Genomic DNA, 20603 nt, shown 5'->3' with positions numbered 1-20603 from the left:
ACAGACAAACGCTGTATGTTTTATTGCATCACTTGGTCATGCCAGAAAGCCATCCCAGCTTGAAGAGCGAAGATGCAGCTGTATCTTCATCCTCGGTTACGAGCTGCCTGAACAGCGAGCCGGGGCGCGATGCCTCATCTTCCACTCTTGTGAGCGCAGGAGGCGGAACCTGGGCATTTTTAAGAACAGAAGCATCAGTAACTACTGCACTGTACCTCTGAATTACTCCATCCCCTCATCTGCAGTAGCTGCAAGGAGGCGTGGGCTACAGTGGAACAGCTCTTCCCAGGCAATCTGAGCTTGGCCCACAGCCTAAGCTGTGTCACCTCTGGGGCCTAGTGACAAACAGAAGCAGTTCTGAGCGGCCACAGCACAGCGCCTTGCTGCTGTCACCAACAGGTAACGTTTCAGAGGTCATTCAATGCTTAAAAAAACGCCAAACTATTAAGTGCGGGGGGGGGGGCTATTGCTCTTGGAGCAAGGAGGTAACAGTATGGCAGGAGTACGGCTGTTGCCCTGCAGAGAGCTGTTCTTGAGTAACTATGGACTTCAACCTCCACAGAACTGCTTTAGCATAAAAGGAGGAGCAAGCATTTGTCAGGGATTCGGAGAAGTGGGGCTTGTGCAGAACAGACGTGTGCCACCACAGCAGGTGAGGGGAGCAGCAGGAGCGAGCAAAACACCACACACCTACACTCTACTACAGCTGAGGTGCAAGAGGCAAGGAATACCTTTATTGTGAAGCTTTGGGCTTTTACAGAACCCTTATACTCTGTCTGGTCCTTAAAGCTTCTGAGTAACAGAGAGCAAGAGCTGCAGAGGAAACATTAGCATCTCGCGTAATGCTCTGCTCTGATAAAACCAGACCTTTACTTTTCTGTCCCTGTTGAAAAGACATCTCATAGATGGATTATCAGGTTAATAATAGCTAAAGAAAACTGATTACTAATTACTGCTTCCTGCAGCAGTGAGGTATTCCTTGGCTCTCTCAATCCTCAGCACAGAGAACTCCATCTAGGCAGATGTTTTAGCCATAATGGCTGTCTACTGATAAAACTCAGAAACAGGACAACACGAAGCCTTTGCAAGAGAAGCAAGCCACTCTGTTCACACAGGCTTAAATACCCCAGCCAGGCTTCATCAGGAGTTAAGGGTCAGCATCCCACTGGAAAGGAGTTCACAGAATTAGCTAGCACTCTTCAGCATTCCTTGCAACTGTCTTTAAATGAATTGTCTTTTATGCATCGATCTCAAAATGCCTCATCTGTGTAAGTCTTCACTGCATTCTCACAGCGGTTGTTGCCTGTTTTACCACAGAGCAGCAGACCCCAAAAATGCAGGGGTCATCAGGGGTTTTTTGAGGGTCTTGGGGAAATTGGAACCTTCTCATGCTGTGTTGCCATAATGGTTCTCTCATTTTACCGAAAATAAAAATCAGGTTAACTATTAACTGCTTGGCTACTTTCTTCTTTCCTGCAAGCTCTACTGTTGGTGGGAGAATGAGTGCTGGCAAAAAGTTAATACAGCTTGATTTTACCAACCTGAACTCTTTCTGTGCTCCTGGTAGCAGACTTGCTCTTCCGTGAGCTCGACATACTCAGCGGCAGAAGTCCAAATCTGAAGAGGTGGAAGAAAGAAATATGGCCGGTTATGGAGGGGCAGCAATTCCAGACCCCAGACCGGCTTCCCAGAGATGTGAGCAAGTGCAGAAGAGCCGAGTGCCTTACCTGATCTGGCTGGAGGCCAACGGCAAGATGTTGTGGAGCTCCTGGGAGCTCATAGCACCACTGCGGCTCGTGTACTGGTTCTCTGTCCCGGTCAGCAAGCCGAAGAGAACCTAGAAGGCATGAGGGAGCGGTCTGGGTTTGGGGTAGCTGCAGAGCTGACTACACAGTGCCTTGCTAGCCAGTCTGCTGCCACGCCATTGGTGATCAGGTTTAAGTATGAACATAGTCTCCCTTCCCCCTCTAACTCTTGCTCTTAATTGGCACTGCTTGTTATTACCACAGTTGAGTTCTAGACCTGTTTCAGCACTACTCAACCCAATTAGTGTTGCACAGGCTCCACTGAGTCCTGTAAGATAAAGTTCAGTCGACTCCATGCACAATTACGTGCAGTGCAGCTAGCTCAGCCAGCTCCTCTTATCTTCAGCTGGCATTAAATGCTTTTCCTGTTTCTGAGGCAGTGACAGTCATTATCTTTAGGCATGAAGCAGTTTCTAAAGCCACCCTGGCTGCCCTTCAAAATGTGTTTTGCATCCTTGCTTCCTGATCCATCCCTTCCTTTCCCTTGAACTTACGGAGGTTCGCTGAACCAGGCGATTAAGGTTGCTGTTCAGGTGTGGAGTAAAAACATCCAGGTCAAAGGGATCTATGTGTGCCTCCAGGAAGTCGGTCACCTTCTCGATCCTGCAAGCAGAGTGGAGCCTGTCAGGGGTTATGTCCTAGTGGTGGCTGCTGATGGCAAGGGGGTGGCTTCACTGGCCATCCAAAATCCTGAGGGACTTGCCCCCAAGAGGTGACTGAGCAAAATGGGAATTACTCAGCAGATAAGCAGCAGCCTAAAGGGTTTCCAGCTATTACAAAACCCAACGTGGCTGCTGCTGCTGCAAAAGAACTTTCTCCCCACAGTACGTCTCGGAGAGAGATGCCTTGGGTCTCAAGTCTGGAGGTTTTAACTCTTGGGTGGAAGCTTTACTGTTCTTTTCCATCCTCTGAGGGTGTCCCTGCTGCTGTACAGACACACACTGCATACTCAGAGGGGACCAGCCTGCTGTCTCTGAGCTCTCAGCCACAGAATCCCACCCCCCTACATTCTGAACACAAGCTTAGTGTCAGTGAAGATGTCAGTGCTTAGAGCCTGCACTGCCCTTCTCCCACCAGGCCAAAGGCACCGCTCTCCTGCAGGCATTCCCCAACAGCTGCTCGGGTTTAAATCATTTTAGAGCCCCACAAACTACTTTAACTATCTGAACCCCAGAACTGTACCACACCTGGAGTCATGCTTGATCCTGCTGGTTTTTGCTTCCTCGCTCTTTGCTGTCAAGATGATACTCAGGTACCGCAGATCATAGAGCAGCTGCAGAGCTCTGTTCTGGGTCATGGGGAAGGTGTCTGCTTTCTGCAAAATGGACAGTCAGGAACAGGGCTCTTCGCCCACAGAGAGGGCTGTCAAAGGGCTGCTTCAGGGGGAACATTTAAAAACAGCATCACCAAGAAACAACCAGCTGAACTGAACCATTCCAAGCATGCAATCTGGTACCAGTCTGATCCCTTTTTGCCTCATTTTTGGGGAGGCAGAAGAAGAATGTACTTGCCCTTTCCAGCTCTCACAGGCAGATATTTTCTGTGCTGAGGGACAGGAGCGCGTGCATCGCCGCATGCTCAGCAACCCTCCCATCCCATGCCAGCTGGAGCGAGGGCTGATCCTACTCATGTACCTTCTCCTGCTTCTCTTCCACAAGCTTTTCATAAGCAGCAAGTACTTCTGCCATGCAGGTCCTCAGCAGCTCCTGCAGGGTGACTTTTGGAAGAGTGTGGCCACCGACCCGGTTCACCTCTTGGCACAGGCTGAAGAGGAGGCATTGGACATACCAGGATGGCTGTTGAAGAAAACAAGTTATTTTCATGTGGTCTGTAAACTGTGCTAGCTTTATCACAGCCCAACATCACTTCAGTTCTTGTGAAGTGAGCTTGCCATTTCCTCAGGAACCACAGAGTTCTGCTGCTGAGACCTACCTGCCCCCACAGCATGGCTCAAGTATCTCATGGGTTTTATTTATGGAGGCACAGCTATTGAAGTCCTCAAAAGTCCCAGAAATACTTCTACCAGAGTTATTCACCCGAGTGTAGTCAGAACAAAATTGCTGCTTGTGCCTCTTCCATCATACTGACCCTGTTCTGACCAACTGTTACCTGGCTTGTTATTTACTTCCTTGCTTTTCTCGCAGGCTTCCCAGTTATCCTGAGCTCTCATCTGGTTGCTTTTTCCTTCAGAATCAACAAAATTCACCTTGTAAGGTTCACTCAAGAGGGTGTTGCCCTGTCTAGCCCCTCCTGTACTGTGCAAACACAGGACTCGCTCTTGCCCAGCCCTCCTTTCCCTCTGTGCAATCACTACTCGCTTGTCCCCCCTTCCTGCACCACAGCACGCCTATGGAAAGCTGCAAGCCGTGGTTCTCCTAGGCTTTGTACAGACCCACTGCTGCAGCCCTGCCCGTCAGTGGATTCAGTGTCCACAAAATCTCTCTCCTGGGGGCCTCTCTGTATAAAACAGGCATTAAGTCTTTCTTGGGCGCAGTTTTACAGGATCTGGGCCAATCTTATTTGATTGAATACACAGCAGCAAGCATCTAATTTCCTTCCCTGACCTCTGTCCTTAGGATGTAAGTACCTCAAAGAGCAAACAGGAGCACCACAGAGCATTTGCCCTCTGCTCACAACACCAAGCGAACTCCGTGGCAGGTTAGCACCATCTGACAAAGCTTTGGACACCAGGGCTTTTCTCCTCCCAGTAGACCGTTTCCTTGTGTTTACCAAGGGAACGTTTCCCATACCTGCACGGGCAACCGGATCTTTGACGTTACGCTATTTCCAGACTCTGTCTCCTCCTGAATTTCAGTTTCATCCCAGCTGGTGGCTGTGGCCAAGACAGAGCCAGCTGTGTCGAGCAGCAACGTGTGGGTAAAGCACTGAACCAGACCCTACAGTGCAAAACACAAATGCAACCGGTCACAGGACACACAGCTCCAACAGAAGCACCAGGAAACAGGCAGCCTGCTCCTGCCTGCAGATACACTGGCCTCCCGCATCCCCCTGCTCCTCCCCAAGTGATTCTTCTTGAAACCATCCCACTGGACGCCACCTCCTCCTCCTCCCTGCAGGCTGACTGAGCTTTCAGAACAGCCAGCGAGGGAACAGCAGCGCTGAACTGCAGGAACCCAAGGAAGCAAAACCCACAAGAGATGGAGCTCCTTACTTTGGTGACAGCTGAGCTCCATATCTGGTAAGCAAAGAGGCTCTGTTGCAGGAGCTCTGCCTTCACGCCCTGCCACTTGGCCTGCACAGGTGTCACTTCCTGGGCTTTCCCCTTCCCCAGCTTCTTGGTGGAGCGGGTTTCCTTCAGCGCTGTCTCCGTGCTGCCCGACTGGCCGAGGATACACTGCTTCAGGTGAGGGCAGAGCTCAGTCAGGGACTGGCAGAGTCTCGCCATGAAGAGGACAGCGTTGAGTCTGACATTGCTAGGAGCATCCACTTGTCCCCCTAGCAGGCTCTGGGCACTCTGGAGCTCTTCCTGCATGCAGCCCAGCACGTGGTGGATGCAGGCAACACAGTGGTCACGGAGCAGTCCCTCCACCGTGGTGGCATCAGCGTAGCGGTCAAAGGCAGAGTGTGGCTGCACCACGGGAGCAGCCTCCTTGGTGGCTGAAGAGTCTGTGGGAAGGTAGGACAGGAGATCATCCAATTTGGCCTTCAGCTTGGAGTCCAGAGCCGAGCAGAAGCTCTGCACACACGGCGTGAGTGCCTGGGCCTTCATGGACAGGCCACTCTTGGCAAAGTGGCTGCGGTTTGCCACGCTGACCCAAGCGGCGTCGGAAGGCAGGTCGCTGGAGCTCTCGGACCACAGGAACAGGGCCACATTCTGTTCAAACTGGATGTGCTTGTTCAGGGCAGAGGTGCTGGATTTGACTTCAAGTTCCTGCAAGGCTAAGGTGAGAAGCTGTTTGGAGCTGCTCGAGATGGAGTCAAACCCTTCCTTGGTCAGTGTCTGGAACAGAACCAGGAGAAAAAAAAACAGCTTTTACATGTGCCTCCTGCCACCCAGCACTTAAAATGCACATTTAGCGCTGCTAACAGGCACCAGGGGATGGAGTCAAGAGGGGCACAGAGCACCCACCTCTAGCCTGTCCAGGAAGAGCTGCTGCAGCAGCTCCTCCCAGAAGGAAACCGGCTTGTCCAAGAGGCGACGGCACACAGCCTCCCAGTTCTGGCTTACGGACTCGCTCGTGAGCAGCTCCCACACTGCGTCTCGAATCCCAGCGAGGCCCTTCATGCTCTTCACATAGATGAGCAGGTTGCTGACTCCAGCCCTGATGTCATCGCTGCACCTGAAGGCAACGTTTTACTTCAGTCTGACATGCTCGCAGCCCCAGGAGAGGCAGGAGAGAACATCAGCCACATTGAGGTGAGGGAATTCTCAACCTGTTGGTAAGAGGCTCTGCCTGCAGAATCACCTGCAGGGTTGAGAGTAGCTCAGCCTCTCACCGAGGCGGCTGCACCCTGGATCCCACAGTGGGGCCTGCAGGAAAGCCACAAGTCCACCAACAGGACTCTGGGCTGTGATGTGCATTGAAGCTGGGAGTGTGGCACCCCAAGAATGCCAACATGCCGAGAGGGACTCTGGGAAAACATGGCCAGAAAGCACATCCTAGGGGGGCTGCAGCTGACAGCAGGGACCAGCTGGCTCCCATTGGATAATGACAGGATTGCCAGGGCCGTCAGGCAACAGGGCAAGGCATGGTGGGAAGGGGTGAAGCTGTGTAAAGAAGCTCTGGCTGCCCCCCACAGTCCAAGACAGGGCAGCAAGGGTAGAATTGCAGCATGGTGGGGGTTGGAAGGACCCTTTGGAGCTCATCCAGTCCAAAGTCCCTACTAAAGCAGGGTTACCCAGAGCAGGTTGCACAAGGTCACATCCAGGTAGGTTTGAAGATCTCCAGAGTAGGAGACTCCACAGCCTCCCTGGGTACCTTGTTGCAATGCTCTGTCACCCTCATGGACAAAACAGGAATTGCATGAAAGGAGAGGATGGCTGGGCAAGAGTGAGTTCTGTGTTTGCACAGTATGGGAGGGGCTGGACAGCCTCATGCAGTGAACTTTATAAGCTGAATTTTGTTGATTCTGAAGGAAAACACAGCTGGATGAGAGCTCAGGATAGCTGGGAGGCCTAGGAGGAGGGTGCTGGAGCAAAAGCTGAATGAGCCAGGTAAGGATTTTCTTTTGATTTATTCTGCGCTTGTTGGCTGGCAGTTCTAGCAGCATAAAGAGTGGGTTAGCTCTGTGCTGCTGCCTTGGCGCAGAGGGGTGGGTGGTCTGGGAGAGCCCTGCAAAACAGGATGCTGTCACACTCACATGGTGATCCACTTCTGCAGCGTGTCTCTGAGGTAGTCCTGGCTGATGGGGTGTGCCAAGGTCCGCAGGGCTGGCCGGAACTCTACCACGGACTCTGGGAGGTACTTGAACCAACTGCTCAGCTTCACCTCATCCTCCAGAACCCCACCTCGCCCTGGAAGCACATGGGGTTGGAGGGAATCAGCCTAGCAGTAGGGTGGCCTTCTGCCTGTATATCGCTGGGCAGGCAGAGGGTGAATGCCAGGGTGTCCAGGCACTCACCTGCTGGGTGCCGGCCTGTGGTGCTCTCCAGGGTGGAGAAGAGCAAGCCGCAGGGCAGGGCTGGATCTGGTGGCATCCCTTCAGGTACGGTGTAGAAGACAGCGTGAGCCTGGTACAGTGTAGTGGTTAGCAGCTCCATCAGTGAACACACCTGAGCCTTTATACCAGCACCTGCAGAGAAATGCCTTTCAGCTGAGGCAGCCCCTTGCGCAGAAGTGGAAGCAGCCCTGTGGCTCCAGTGAAACCTTCCAGGGAAGGGCTGCAGGGCAAAGGACTCGGTCCCAGGTGCTGCCTGCTTCCCTACTGCAGATAGGACTGGCGTAAAGCCCTGAGCACTGTTAGGTTTTTTGGGTGTTTTGCTGCTGTGGCAAAATGCTGCCAGTGACAGCACCACGTGGTTGTGTCCCCACCATTGTGAGCTTTATGGGACTCCCTTGCTTGCAGAGCAAGAGGGAGATAAAGCAAAGGTGGCTACCCAGACCCTCAGAAGTAGGCAGCCCATTGTACTGACCATGGTGTGGCTGGTTGAGAAGCTGCTGAATGGCCAACTTCCTGGCCAGGAGGAAGTCGGCGAGGGCCTGGCGTGGAGAGCTGTCCTCCAGGAGCATGATGGCACAAAGGGCTTCTGCTACTGCCTCGTCTGACACTGTCTGGCTCTTCAGCAAGGACTTGCTCTCCTGCAGGATGGTGGATCTATCAAGGGAAAAAGAGGCATAGTCACTGGTCTTGGTGCTTAAGTGAGACACTCGGCTGCAGTTTTAGAACTATAGAATGGTTTGGGTTAGAAGAGACCTCAAAACTCATCAAGTTCCACCCCCCTGCCATAGACAGGGATACCTCACACTGGATCAGATTGCTCTAAGCCCCATCCAACCCAGCCTTGAAAACCTCCAGGGATAGGGCAGCCTCCACCAGGGCCTCCCCACCCTCACAGGAAAACGTCTTCCTAAGATCTCATCTCAATCTTCCCTCTTTCAACTTAAAACAGTTCCCTCTCATCCTGTCCCTGTGTTTCCTTATCAAGAGCCTCTCCCCAGCTTTCCTGTAGCCCCTTTTGCAGTACTGGAGGCTGCTCCAAGGTCTCTGCGGAGCCTTCTCTTCTCCAGGCTTAACAACCCCAACTTTCTCAGCCTGAGTTCATATGGGAGGTGCTCCAGCTCTTGGATCACCTTTGCGGCCTCCTCTGCATTTGCTCTAACAGATCTATGTCCTCACATGATAACCCAAGCAAGAATGCTATTTTACCCAGATGGAAATGGGACTATCTGGGTATTTTGGGACTGCACAAGGCATTCTTGCCCCACAGGGAAGCGTGGCTGGCAGTGAGAGCCTTGGGGCAGCAGTAGGATCTTAGGTCATGGGCTCATGAAATGGTTTGGGTTAGAGACCTTTGAAGACCACCTAGTCCAAGCCCACTGCCATGGGCAGGACCATTTTGCTCAAAGCCCTATCCAGCCTGGTATTAACCAGTGACGGGGCACTCAGCGTGTCCCCTCACCTTCCTTGTACAACATCTCTTTGTGGTGGCCACAGTGGGGCCAGCTGTGGCCGGCAGGCTGTCTCACCTGAGGTGGCTGGCAGCAGCCACTTGTCGCAGGAGGATGGGGAAGCGGGCGAGGATGGGGCTGGAGCGGGCACGGGGAGCATCGAGCTGCAGCTGCTGGCGGAGGTGGCCACCAAGCAGGTGGAGCCGGGCAGCAGGCAGGAACCGGCCGGCTTCCACAGCCCCCCACACCTTCTCAGGGACCTCCAGCAGCAGCTTGAGCTGTGCTGCTGCCCGGTAGAAGCTGTCCTGAGCCGGCGGCTGAGCCTGGAAGGGGGGAAAAAGATAGGGGTAAGGCAGGGGGGAGAAGGAGAGGAGGGTAAGAAGGGAGGCCTGGGGGTGGGCGGAGAAGTGGGAGAAGGAAAGAGAAAAGCAGGCTAGGAGGAAATGGGGTGGGGAAAGGGAGACTGAAGGGAAAAGAAGGGGGCTGAGGGTGAAAAGATGGGGAGGAAAGGGGAGAGGAAGAGAAAAGGGGGGAAGGGGATGCTGGGAGGGAAAAAGGGGGGCAGAAAGGGGAGCTGGCGGGGAAAGGAGGGAGGAGAAAGAAGGGGAGCTGGCGGGGAAAGGAGGGAGGAGAAAGAAGGGGAGCTGGCGGGGAAAGGCAGGGGAGGAAGAAGGGGGTTGGCAGGAGAAGAGGGGGAAGAAGGGGGGGCTGGCGGGGAAGAGGGAAAGAAAGAAGGGGGGCTGGCGGGGAAGAGGGAGGAGGAAGAAGGGGGTTGGCAGGAGAAGAGGGGGAAGAAGGGGGGGCTGGCGGGGAAGAGGGAAAGAAAGAAGGGGGGCTGGCGGGGAAGAGGGGGGAGAAAGAAGGGGGGCTGGCAAGGGGAAGAGGGGGCAGAAGGTGGGGGAGAAAGAAGGGGGAGCTGCGGGCGAAAAGAGGGGGGCAGAAGGGTGGCTAAAGGGGAAGTGGGGGAAGAAGGGGACGAGAGGCGGAAAGAGGGGTGAAAGAGAGGTTGGGAGGGGAGAAGGGGGGAGAAATGGGGCTGGGAGGGGAAAGGGGAGGAAGAAGGGGATTAGAGGGGTGAGAAGTAGGGCTGAGGGGGACAAAAGGGGGGTGGGAAGGGGGGCTGGGTGGGACAAGAGGTGGGGAAGAAGGGCGACTGAGGGGTCCCCTCACCGCCGGGCCCCGCCGCGCCGCCCCGCCCCGCTGCAGGCCCCGCACGGCGCCCAGGAGCCGCTGGGCGCTGAGACGCATCTCGGCGATGGTGTCGGCCGCCTCGATGAGGTCGCGGTAGCGCTCGCCCACCATCTGTCGCAGCTCCTCCCGCTTCTGCTCGATGCCGGCCCGCAGCTGCCGCTCCACCGCCCGCAGCTCGGCCGCCGTGTGCGTCTCGAACAGCGCCTCGGCCTCCGCCTCAGCGCCCCGCGCCGCCATGGCCGCGGCCCCGCTGACGTGGGCGGTGCTGCCGCCGCCATCTTGGAGCCGGGCAGGGGCTGGCACTATCATCTTGGGGGCGGGCGCCGCTGCCATCTTGGAGCCGGGCAGGGGTAGGCGGCACCACCACCTTGGGGGCGGGCAGGGGGTGGGCGCCGTCGCCGCCATTTTGGAGCCGGGCAAGGTGATGGCGCTCCTGCGGTGGTGTCCATCTTTGTGTAGGGCAGGGTGCCCGGGGAGGAGAGAGCACACGCTGTCATGTTTATTTCCTTAATGTTTTGCATGTTTCCTGGGCAAATGGGGCGGGCCCGGCGTCCTGCGGGTGCCGCAGTGGCTCTGTGCACCCTGGGGCTGGGTGGGCTCTGCCAAAAGGCCAAGCGTGTCCTGGGCTGCAATCAAAGCAGCGTGGCCGGCAGGGAGGGAGGGGATTCTGCCTCTCTGTTCCTCTCTTGTGAGACCTCGTCTGGAGTATCGGGTCCAGTTCTGGAATTCTCAACATAAGAAGGAGATGGAGCTGTTGGAATGGGTCCAGAGGAGGCTACAAGGATGATCCGAAGGCTGGAGCACCTTCCCTACGAGGACAGGCTGAGAGAGTTGGGGTTGTTCAGCCTGGAGAAGAGAAGGCTCCGAGCAGATCCTATAGCGACCTTCCAGTACCTGAAGGGGCTACAGGAAAGCTGGAGAGGGACTGTTCACAAAGGCTTGGAGTGATAGGATGAGGGGGAATGGGTACAAACTGGAGAGGGGCAGATTTAGACTGGACATAAAGAGGAATTTTTTCCACCATGAGAGTGGTGAGACACTGCCCCAGGTTGCCCAGGGAAGCTGTGGCTGCCCCATCCCTGGAGGTGTTCCAGGCCAGGTTGGAACCCACTGAGCCAGTGGGAGTTGTCCCTGCTCATGGCAGGGGGGTTGGAACTGGATGATCTTTAAGGTCCCTTCCAACCCAAACCATTCTGTGATTCTAGGAATGGGGGCAGTGAGAGGCTGGGTGGGCTCTGCCCAGGCTGAGGGTGGCCAAGCCATGCCAAGCTCCTGTCCAACAGCCCCCACTCTACACCCTGAAGTTTCCCCCCAAAACACTTCCAGCAGCACGCTGCCAGCCCTGATTTCCATAGCAAAGTGCTCCCCTAGCTCAGGTTTGGCAAAATCACAGAGGGTTAAAGTGTATCTGCAGGGGGCACAGCGGGAATGAAACTGTTAGGAACCAAAAGACCAACTTAGAGATGGCAATAAGGTCTCCCCTCAGCCTCCTTTCCTCTTGGCTAAAAGGAAATCTCTTGTATTTCCAGCCTGCAGAGGCAGAATGAAAGCAGCATGCTTTGGTATTGCCTTTCTCCTACCAGCCTCTGTGTAGAGACTTCATGTTTTCTGACAGAAACCCAGAGCCATCCCTGTGTGTGAACCTGGGCCTATGTATAGTTATATCTCAATCTGACCAGAAGAACTCCCTGGAGCCAATGGACCTGTTTGGCACCTAATGCTGACTCAGCCAGCTTCAACGCAGTGGAGCAGCAAGCGTGGTAATTGCTTTCTTACAAACGCCTGTTCCCAGAGGAAAATCCTGCCCTAGCTCCCTGCTGCTCACTGCTGAGAGGCAGGAGAGCATCCAGCTCCACAGGAGGTGCAGGGGTAACCGGAGAGTGTGGGTGTGGAGGCTGTTGGGATATTCACATCCCATAAAACCCTGTTTGTGTTACAAACCAGAGGAGGGAGAAAAGGAAAAAAATCAGTGTCTTGGAGTGAATGGGTTTATTTGCGTGGAGGCTGTTGATGGTAAAGCTGTCCTGTGCAGTGGACTTTTGGTTTACAGCACAGCCAATTCCTCTACATCACTGTGTTTCCCTGGTAAGGTGCCTCTTCTCCAAGCACACCCTCTCCCAATGCCAGTCTCTCAAGTGGGTTAAACTGGACTTAGAATCATAGAATAGTTTGGGTTGGGAATGACCTCAAAGATTCATCTAGTTCCAATGCCCTTGTCATGGGCTTGATGACCTCAAAGGTCTTTTCCAACCTAGAGATTCTATGAAACCTCCAGTGATGGCCCTTTACATGCCCTGATCTCACCAAAACCATCCTGGAGGTTGTTGCCACGTGGAGAAGAGAAGCTTCTCCCTTCCAGCTGTTCAGACTGAGTTTGTGTGACCCTTTGTATCTAAGAGGTATTTGTGGTCATGCTTCATCTGTGACCCATTTATTTGGGGTTCAATCTGGCACAAATGTGCCTATACTTCAGCTCCCCAAGTTTGTGCTGACTGGGGAGTGATCTTGTAGGGTTTTAGGGCAAATGCAGGAGTCTAGGCAAACTCTCCAGAAAAGGACAACTCTGAACAGGGAGCCTCAAACCCTAACCTTCCCCATGGAGAGTTGTTTGCTGCGGAAAGTTGTTCCTTTTCTGAAATGCAGCTCTCCTGCTGCATGGACCCTCTGAACCTCAGACCACCCCAGAAGTGAAGAACCGGGTGTGTTGCTTGCCAACAGGGCAGTGGATTCCGGGAAGTACTGTTTTTGGGAGAGAGACTCTTCCTGCGGTGGAACCCAAGGGCTGGTGCCTCTTCTCCCACAGAAGAATCCAAGCCTTTGTTACACCACACTGCTCCTGCCCGGCTCTGACACACACACACACAGAGTCAGAAACTGTAGGAAAACTCCTTTACTTTCCTCCCACCCCATTTGCAACTCCCCCCCATGGCACAGACTGTGGCAGTCGGGAGCCTTCGCTGCAGGAAGCTCCGCACTGAGACACTGAGAAACAATGGCTATGGAGGAAGAAAGCAAGACTCAAAGCAGAGGAACACTCTCCGGTGGGTTCCAGTCAGCACATGCTGTACAGCAGACCCACACACACTACACGGAACACAGCTATGGATACAGAGGAATATATGTACAGGAGGTGGGAGCATGGTGCAGTGCTGCTGGGGCGACAACCCCCGGATCACCACAGTCCCAGATTGGCAGGAAAGGGCTCCTGTGTTCAGTAGAGACTAAAACTCACCCTTCTGTGCCTTCTTGCATGAGCCACCTATTGTGTGGGAGCAGCCTCTGTGGTTCCTCCTGGCTTCTGCACAGTGCCACCAGTCCCACGGCACACGGGGATGGTGAGGGGGAGCCAAGGGACCCAGGTGGGGACACAAGGGGCTGGGTCCCACTCCCTCCAGCGTGCATGGGGAAAGGGCTGCTCCAGCAGCCACAGCAAAACACAGGCTGCAGAGTTTCTCTACAGCGCCAGTAAGACAAATCCCTTTGCTGGCATATCCAGTATATACATATATGTACAACCACCCACTCCTTCCCTCTTGGCCACACAGTGTAGGGTGGGATGGCTGGGGCTTTGCATCCCTCCTCTCCTTCTGGTCAGGACGTGGCTTGAGACAGGCTCCCCTGGATCTCAGCTGCAGCCTGGTTGTCCTCCTGCCCTGGCTTCTTGCAGTCTGGGTCCTGGAGCAAGGAGGGAGGAGGCTGAAATCTGACAGGAGACACAGGTATGAGGCTTGGGGGCAGTCGCTGATGGAGAAGAGCAGAGGTGTCCTTGGGTCAGGAAGCAGCAGCTCTCATTTCTGATCTGGTGCTGTTTTGGGGTCTGCTGTGTCCCCTGCTTGTGCCTTGCTGGTGATCCCCGCTTTGAGCAGCTGTGGGCAGGGGTGCAGCTGCTGCAGCCCCAGCAGAGGGGATGGAGGCTCTTCCTGAGCGGTTTGAAATTGGTTCATTCACAGCAAGGGCTGAAACGTCCCCCAGAGATGTGAGAGTTGAGCTCTGCTCTAAAGCAGCAGCATGGATCCAGAGCCTGGGACCTCTCGTTGCAAGGGATGGACCTGGCTGGAGATCGCTGGCTGCACAACTGCCTGCGAGGCCACCTGTGTTCGTGCAGGTCCAGGGAGAGAAGAGGGAAGAGACCTCTCCGTGTAGTGTCCATCAAAAACAAGGCTCTTCCTGTTGGGACGGAGAGTTGGGAAGCCCTCCAGAGACAGGACCGTGAGAGATCATTAGGAGATCATTATTTTAAAGAAGTCCAAGGCAGCTTTGGTGCTGGTATGAGGAGCTGTAGAGATGCAACAGGAAGGCTCCAGGTCCAAACCCTGGAACTGGGTTTAGCTCTTTACCACTAGGGGGGTGGGAGCGGCACTGGCCATCCCAGCGATGCTCAACGCAGCCACAGTGCCGGGCTTCACATCCGCAGCTTCCAAGGGCTGAGGAAGTTGGGACAACAAGGATGCCTCCACACAGGTCAGTCCTGTGGGGGCTCGGGTGAGCTGTGGAACCAACCCTTGGTTTTTCTGGAGTTCCTCGTTTGCACAGGGGGAAGCCAGCGGAGTTGTGGGGGAGTTGGTTTCTCCTGGGCTTTGGGGAGCTACGCAGGTGTTGAGACCACCACTCACTTGCAAGAGCGACCTGTTGGGGACACCCCTGGTGACAGCCCCAGCTGAGGCAGCACTGCTGTGCACACAGCTCTGCTCTGATGGAGCGTGGGGCTCAATCCATGCCCCTGGCATACCGGGAAGCTCTACAGGACACCCAGATCTCTGCTTCCCATCACCTCTGATTTGGGATAAACCCATTCCTGCTGCTCCAGCCCGGCAGGCAGGAGCTGTAATGAACCTCGCCTGCCTGGGAACAGTCTGTGTGTGAAGTAGCAGTGGAGCCACTCCAGCACTTGCAAGATCAGCCCATTCGCTCTGCAATAACTGGGAGAGATTTCCCTTTATGCTGCCAGCAGCCCTGTGAGGCTTTTCAGAACACAACCAATATGAGGTCAAGTTCCCACTAAAATCAAGTGGCTGGGAAGGAAAACTTTGTGACTCGCAGCAGCAACAGCACTGCTGTTTATTAGCCAGCAATGAACCAGCAGAAGGTTTTATTTTGCTGCTTTTACTGCAAGCGTTGGGCTGTGGCTGTTGCTCCCTTCCCTTCTTGCTCCTCCGAGGCAGCACGTTTCACTCTACCACCCTTTCCCCAAGGGTGAGCTACAGCAGGGCAGCCGTGGGGTGCCCTGGCACCAACTGGGACCCTCCTTGTGCTCCTGCTGTATGCCAGCTTGGTGGCCTTTGGGATCTTGGTGGCAGCCCCCCATGCCCATTGCTCCTCACCTGTTATCTCCAGCCCAAGAGAGCCCCTGGGTGCAAAGTGAGGGAATAGGATATTTCAGATCACAGCGCCCCTGCAAGCTTTGAGCTGCCAGCAGGGTCACTGCCTGGGGGGCTTTGCCAGGATAAAGCTGACCTGGACACACACAGTGCTGGACACAGGTCCTTCCCAGGGCTAGAAAGCTGCACTTTCCGTATTTTCAACATTAATCCAGCACAGAGAGGAGATGCTCCCAGCCAGGGATTCCTACTGGAGACTCCTCTGGGTTTGTGTCGTGGAACAGGCATCTCCCCACCCCATCGGTCCCGGTGTTGGTGGCAGGGCTTGCACAGACAGGACCAGAGTGAAGCTGGCTGCCGGCAGGTCCTACTCTGAGCCCACTGCAGGTGAGTGCTGGCGGGTGCGATGGTTGCAGGACTGAACGCACCCCTCTTCCCACCACCTCCCCTGCTTTCCACACAAATAACTCCTTCACTGCCCACCAAACATGAAATACCCAGAGCCTAGTTAATGCAGTGCTGCAGCTCTGACACTGAAGCCTTATTCTAACAGGGCTCTGACTGCACCAGCCCTGGCCATCACCAGCCCTGTAGCATGACACGCTGCTCGCGTTGGAATTCCTGCAGCATCGGCAGGGCAGCCTGTGCTGCCTCTGAGCACGGGGTTTGGCTTTACTTAATGAAACCCGTGCAAGGATGCACTGGGTGAGCAGGTGCCTGCTCAGCACCGATACCCTGCTCGGCACTGATAACGCGTGGTGCCTCTGTGTGCTCGAACGCAGATGTGTGTTCCTCGGAGAAGCAGCAAACAAATGCTGGAAAGGCTCTGCTTTGCTCTGTGAAAGCCCCTCAGCCCTGTTCCCAATGCTGGCGCTGCCGTGTGGGAGCCAGTGTCCAACAGAGCTGTGCCGGGGAGCAGGCATCAAGCCCAGCTCTGAGGTCTTTTTGAGGGGCTGGCAGGGGTGCTGGGGTGGCACAGTTGGGTGTGTGTGATGCCCTGGGCAGGGCTTGCTGCAGAGGCAGGGCAGAGCCTTGGGAAAACTTCTCCCAGAGCTCTCTCATTGAGTTGAGCTTAACAAGGCAGCACCCCAAAGCAGTGGCACCTTGTGGGCATTGCTCCACCTCACCTCCTGCCGCGCTGGCAGCATGATGTGAAGGGTCCATGTCTGCCAGCAATGAGGCTGCTGTGGGGATGTGAGAGTGGGAATGGGAAGAGGAGAGTGGGTGAGACCAGGCTGTTTTCTCCACTGAAACTACTGTGTTCCCACGGCTCAGCTCTGGAGCAGGAGCCTGTGAACAGGGGCTGGCCTCTGGCATAGAAACTGCTCTGGGTGCTCTGGCAGGAAGACAGCATTTCTCCCGCTCCCCTGGGCTTTCCCCCCCCCCGCTGCTCCTGCTGCACTGGCTGAGGAGGGTAGCTTTGCTGGGGCAGGAGCAGGCGCTCAGGGCTCCTGAGCCCCGGGTTTGTGTGCTGACCCAGAGGTGCAGAGGCAGCAGCAGAGCCGAGTGCTCCAGAATGGACTTGATAAGCCTAACACAGCAGACACCGAGGCAGACCCACCACTCCTAACACCATGTGCTACATTCCATGTCCCCCTCTTTCCCGTGCTGTGGTGCAGGAGAGGGATGGAGGGGGCTGGACACATGCTGCTCTGTTCTTTCTTACAGCTTGGGACTGGAAGCCTTGTCATCTGCTCTGCCCTGTCCCTTTGGCTCCGGCACCCCCCACCTCCCGTCCCCCATCCTCTCCATCACCCCTTTCTCCGGTGTGACTTGCCTGGAAGGAGCAGGGCTGTCACCGGGCGATGCTCGCTCCCTGTGCACCGTGGGGCCAGCAGCCCCAGCGATCCTCAGAGCTGTGGCCAGGGCAGAATAAGCCCAGGTGTCACCCAGGTGTGGGAGCCATTGGCAGTGGGATGTGCTGCAGCTGGTGTCAGGGTGCTCCAACCCCCTACAGTGTTTTTCTGCTCTTTAAATGCTTCCAAGGATTTCCCACCAGAGACTGGTGCCAGGTGATGGTGCTGTGGCTGCTCAACCAGCCTGGCCACAGCTCGCTGGGGACAGCAGCGGTCTCAGCTGCCGGCACAGCCTGGAACTGACCACGGAGCAGATGCGGCTACTGGAGAAATCCTTCATCCGAGGAGAAAACCTGTGGGCAGGTGACGTCATAGCAGGAGAAGGGAATGGGGTCTCCTGCAGTGGGAGATGGTGGGGCTGGAGCAGGCAGGGTAGTAGCATGGTGGAACCAGAGGAGCTGCAGAGGTGACAGAGCTGCAGAGGTGACAGAGCTGCTTCCCGCAGGATGGACGCCTCCATCCCGGTGTGCAACCTCTGGGCAGGACAGCTTTTGCAGCTGATGCAGTCAAATGGCAGCAGGGAGGTGATGGAGTAACTCATAAGCTGGGCAAAACGCAGCCCCAAATATCCTTGTCTCCTCGGGGAAGGTGGCTGTGGGAGTGTGCTCGGACTCTCCAGGGAGCTCCCACCAGGTTTCTGCTATAAGGCGGTGCATCTCCATAATGGCACATGTGTTGGCACATGCCTGTGGCCTTGGTTCCTCCTGAGGTCACCTCGCTCTGTGTGTGTCCATGTGCAAGCATCCGTTCTGGGGCAGAGCACCCAAAGCCAACTAGCCCCCAGGGTGACACCAGCAAAGCCATCTCAGCGATGGCTGTGGCCCATGGTAGCACTTTGGTGTTTAAAATGCACTGCATTGCTACAAGTTGTCTTTGTCTTTCTGGTGAGGCAGCATCTCTTGATCCGTATCCTTCTCAGCACTTGAAAGCCAACCTGCCAGCAGTTCCGGAGGAGCCCAGCCAAGGACCCTCACCACCCATCTGTGTCCGCACCGCCATCCCCTAAACTGGCACTCCTGCCCCGACTCCATACATGTCACTGCCAGTTGGGAGCAGGTGGTGAGAGGAGAGCGAAGGAAGGACAACCCCGCTATCCTCTCAGATGCTCGTCTGCAGGTCACCATTGAGCAGGGTCCTTTGGGTTTCTGTGGTCTCATTGAGCCTGGATTTGTCCTGCTTGCTGTCGCTCCGATCTGCCTCATCCATGCCACTGACCTTGACCAGGCAGAGGACATTCTGAAAGCTCTTCTTGAAGTTGTCGGACAGGAAGGCATAAAGGATGGGGTTGGCACAGCTGTTGGCGTAACTAAGGACAACCACAAAGTCGAACATTCCCTTGAGGACAGGTGTGGGCACGATCAGGATGGATACTGAAGAGACATTGAATATGTAGAAGGGGAGCCAGCAGAAGATGAAGACAGCAACCACGATGGAGACCATTCTGGTAACTTTCTTCTCAGACTTTTTCCTCTTGGAAGAGCCCACTCTGATGCCCGAGGACTTGACTTTGATAATGATGAACAAGTAGCAAAGGCAGATAATTGTGAGAGGCACCAGGAAACCCAGGATGAAGGCATAGATGATGAAGCCTGTGTACCAGGCACCTGATTCTCCCGGCCAGATGATGGTGCAGCTACTCCTGCCATGATTATTCTGGACCCCAGCATAAATCATGATGGGCATGATCACCAACAGGGAGACGCCCCAAACGGCTACATTGATCATTTTGGCTGTCCTGGGCCGCCTCCACTTGGCAGATTTAATGGGATGGACGACAGCCAGGTACCGGTCAACGCTCATAACAGTCAAGCAGAAGATACTGGTGAACTGGTTGATCCCATCCACTGTCATGACGATTCTGCAGATGGCTTTGCCAAAGGGCCAGTGTACCAGGGCAACCTGCATGGCCAGGAAGGGCAGGCCAAGCATGAACAGCTCGTCTGCAATGGCCAGGTTGAGGATATAGATGTTGGTGATGGTTTTCATCTTGGCATAACGAAGGATGACATATATCACCAGTGTGTTGCCGCACAGCCCTATGATGCAGACCATGAAGTAGATGAAGGTGAGGATGGCGTTGCTGGTCAGGTCAAAGTGCTGGCCCGTGGCGTTCTGCGATGCGTTCGAGGGTGCCTCCACAGAGAAGTTGTCGAAGGGGGAAGCTGGGGAGAACCAGAATGCGGTGGCATTGGGCAGCTCGTACTCCAACTCCATGGCTCTGCTGGTCCCTGGGCACTGCTGGCTCACAGGAGCTGAGATGTCATCTTTCTTTGGCTCTGGGGACAGAGAAGATTCTAGAAATTAGAGAATACATAGAAATCAAGGGATTCCTGGGGAGGATTTGCCCACTTTGCTGCTGAGCTCTGCGGGAGAGATGCTCCGCGGGAGAGATGACCCTAGGAGCATCTTTTCCCAAAACACCTCCGTACTCTCCAGAGCGTGTATGGTGAGCAGCCTGGGCTGGACACACCACCGCGGCGACACTCAAGCCCTCGGGGTCCCCGAAACACAACTGGGGGGTCCCCGCGGTGGGGTGGGGGAGTGCGAGGGATGCCCGCAGCACCGAGTGCGGGGGAAACCTTCTCCCCAGGGTGTGCGAGGGATGCCCGCAGCACCGAGTGCGGGGGAAACCCTCTCCCTTGCTTTGCCTTGCGGCGGGATGCCAGCTCCTTCCCTCCCTCCTGGAGCCGGGACCGGGACCCCGAGCCGGGACGGGTCCCCCGGAGGATGCGCTCGGGGTAGGGGACCAGCGACCCCCGTCCCTGCGGTGCTGCCCGAGCGCTCACCTGCTGCGTGCCCGGAGCAGCGGGGAGAGCCGCCAGCGCCCACCGCTCCGCTCGGCTCCGCTCCGCTCGGCTCCGCCACCGAGCCAGCGCACCGGCTGTCCCCGCCCCACGCGGGGCGGCTCTGCGGGCCCGGGGCGGGGACAGCCCCGCCTGCCCCCCCCTGCCATGCCCCCCCCGCCATACCCCCCCCGCCATGCCGCCCCTCGGCTGCTCGCTCTGCTCTGGCTGTGATGCTCAGCCTGCGCTCTCTGTGGGACCCACTCTGCTCTGCCCACTTTGCCCTCCCTGTGCTTCCTGCTCACCTTGCCCTGTCCGCCCTGCTCTGCCCACCCTGTTCTGCCCATCCTGCCCGTGCTGCTCACCCTACACTGCTCACCCTGCTCTGGCTGTGATGCCCACCCTGTGCTGTCCACCCCACGCTGCTCACCTTGCCCTGCCTGCTAGCCCCCTGCTCTGCCCACCCTGCCCTGCCTGTGATGCCAGCCCTGCCCTGCTCACCTTGCCCTGCCTGCTGCCTGCTCTGCCCTCACTGCCCACACTGTTCTGCTCACCTTGCCCTGCCTGTGATACCTGCGCC

General features: G+C 55.9%; 2 protein-coding genes across 3 annotated transcripts; both read right to left on the bottom strand.

Moving 5' to 3' along the window:
* Window positions 1-16: 16 nt before the first annotated feature.
* On the bottom strand, window positions 17-10344 carry COG1 (component of oligomeric golgi complex 1). Of its 2 annotated transcripts, XM_054082936.1 has the most exons (15): window positions 10046-10344; window positions 8954-9198; window positions 7900-8081; window positions 7389-7559; window positions 7128-7281; window positions 5896-6106; window positions 4978-5766; window positions 4556-4702; window positions 3440-3601; window positions 2993-3120; window positions 2300-2408; window positions 1728-1837; window positions 1542-1617; window positions 1126-1165; window positions 31-169 (listed from the first exon to the last, which is right to left on the bottom strand). In XM_054082936.1, exons 1-14 carry the CDS (start codon window positions 10301-10303, stop codon window positions 1148-1150), a joined length of 2760 nt encoding a protein of 919 aa, XP_053938911.1. In that variant the 5' UTR covers window positions 10304-10344; the 3' UTR covers window positions 31-169; window positions 1126-1147. The 2 variants fall into 2 exon arrangements, with proteins under 2 accessions (XP_053938910.1, XP_053938911.1); XM_054082935.1 differs by lacking the exon at window positions 1126-1165 and having other exon boundaries at window positions 17-169.
* Window positions 10345-17162: 6818 nt separating this feature from the next.
* On the bottom strand, window positions 17163-20096 carry SSTR2 (somatostatin receptor 2). The gene is made up of 2 exons (XM_054083699.1): window positions 20027-20096; window positions 17163-19516 (listed from the first exon to the last, which is right to left on the bottom strand). Exon 2 carries the CDS (start codon window positions 19452-19454, stop codon window positions 18339-18341), a length of 1116 nt encoding a protein of 371 aa, XP_053939674.1. The 5' UTR covers window positions 19455-19516; window positions 20027-20096; the 3' UTR covers window positions 17163-18338.
* Between the last annotated feature and the right edge of the window lie 507 nt (window positions 20097-20603).

The sequence above is a fragment of the Cuculus canorus genome, chromosome 18, assembly GCF_017976375.1.
Source record: "Cuculus canorus isolate bCucCan1 chromosome 18, bCucCan1.pri, whole genome shotgun sequence".
In the NCBI taxonomy this organism is placed as follows: domain Eukaryota; kingdom Metazoa; phylum Chordata; class Aves; order Cuculiformes; family Cuculidae; genus Cuculus; species Cuculus canorus.
The sequence above is the reverse complement of the archived record's forward strand: the minus strand, read 5'-3'. Positions and strand labels throughout refer to the sequence as shown.

Bases quoted from the DNA above. Each gene is read 5' to 3' on its own strand.
- SSTR2 (XM_054083699.1), bottom strand. From the start codon at position 19,454: ATGGAGTTGGAGTACGAGCTGCCCAATGCCACCGCATTCTGGTTCTCC.
- COG1 (XM_054082935.1), bottom strand. From the start codon at position 10,303: ATGGCGGCGCGGGGCGCTGAGGCGGAGGCCGAGGCGCTGTTCGAGACG. The intron at 2,409-2,992 runs GTGTGGTACAGT...CTCTGCTTGCAG, and splicing joins AGGATCAAGCATGACTCCAG to GATCGAGAAGGTGACCGACT. The intron at 1,838-2,299 runs GTAAGTTCAAGG...CATGCCTTCTAG, and splicing joins GCCTGGTTCAGCGAACCTCC to GTTCTCTTCGGCTTGCTGAC.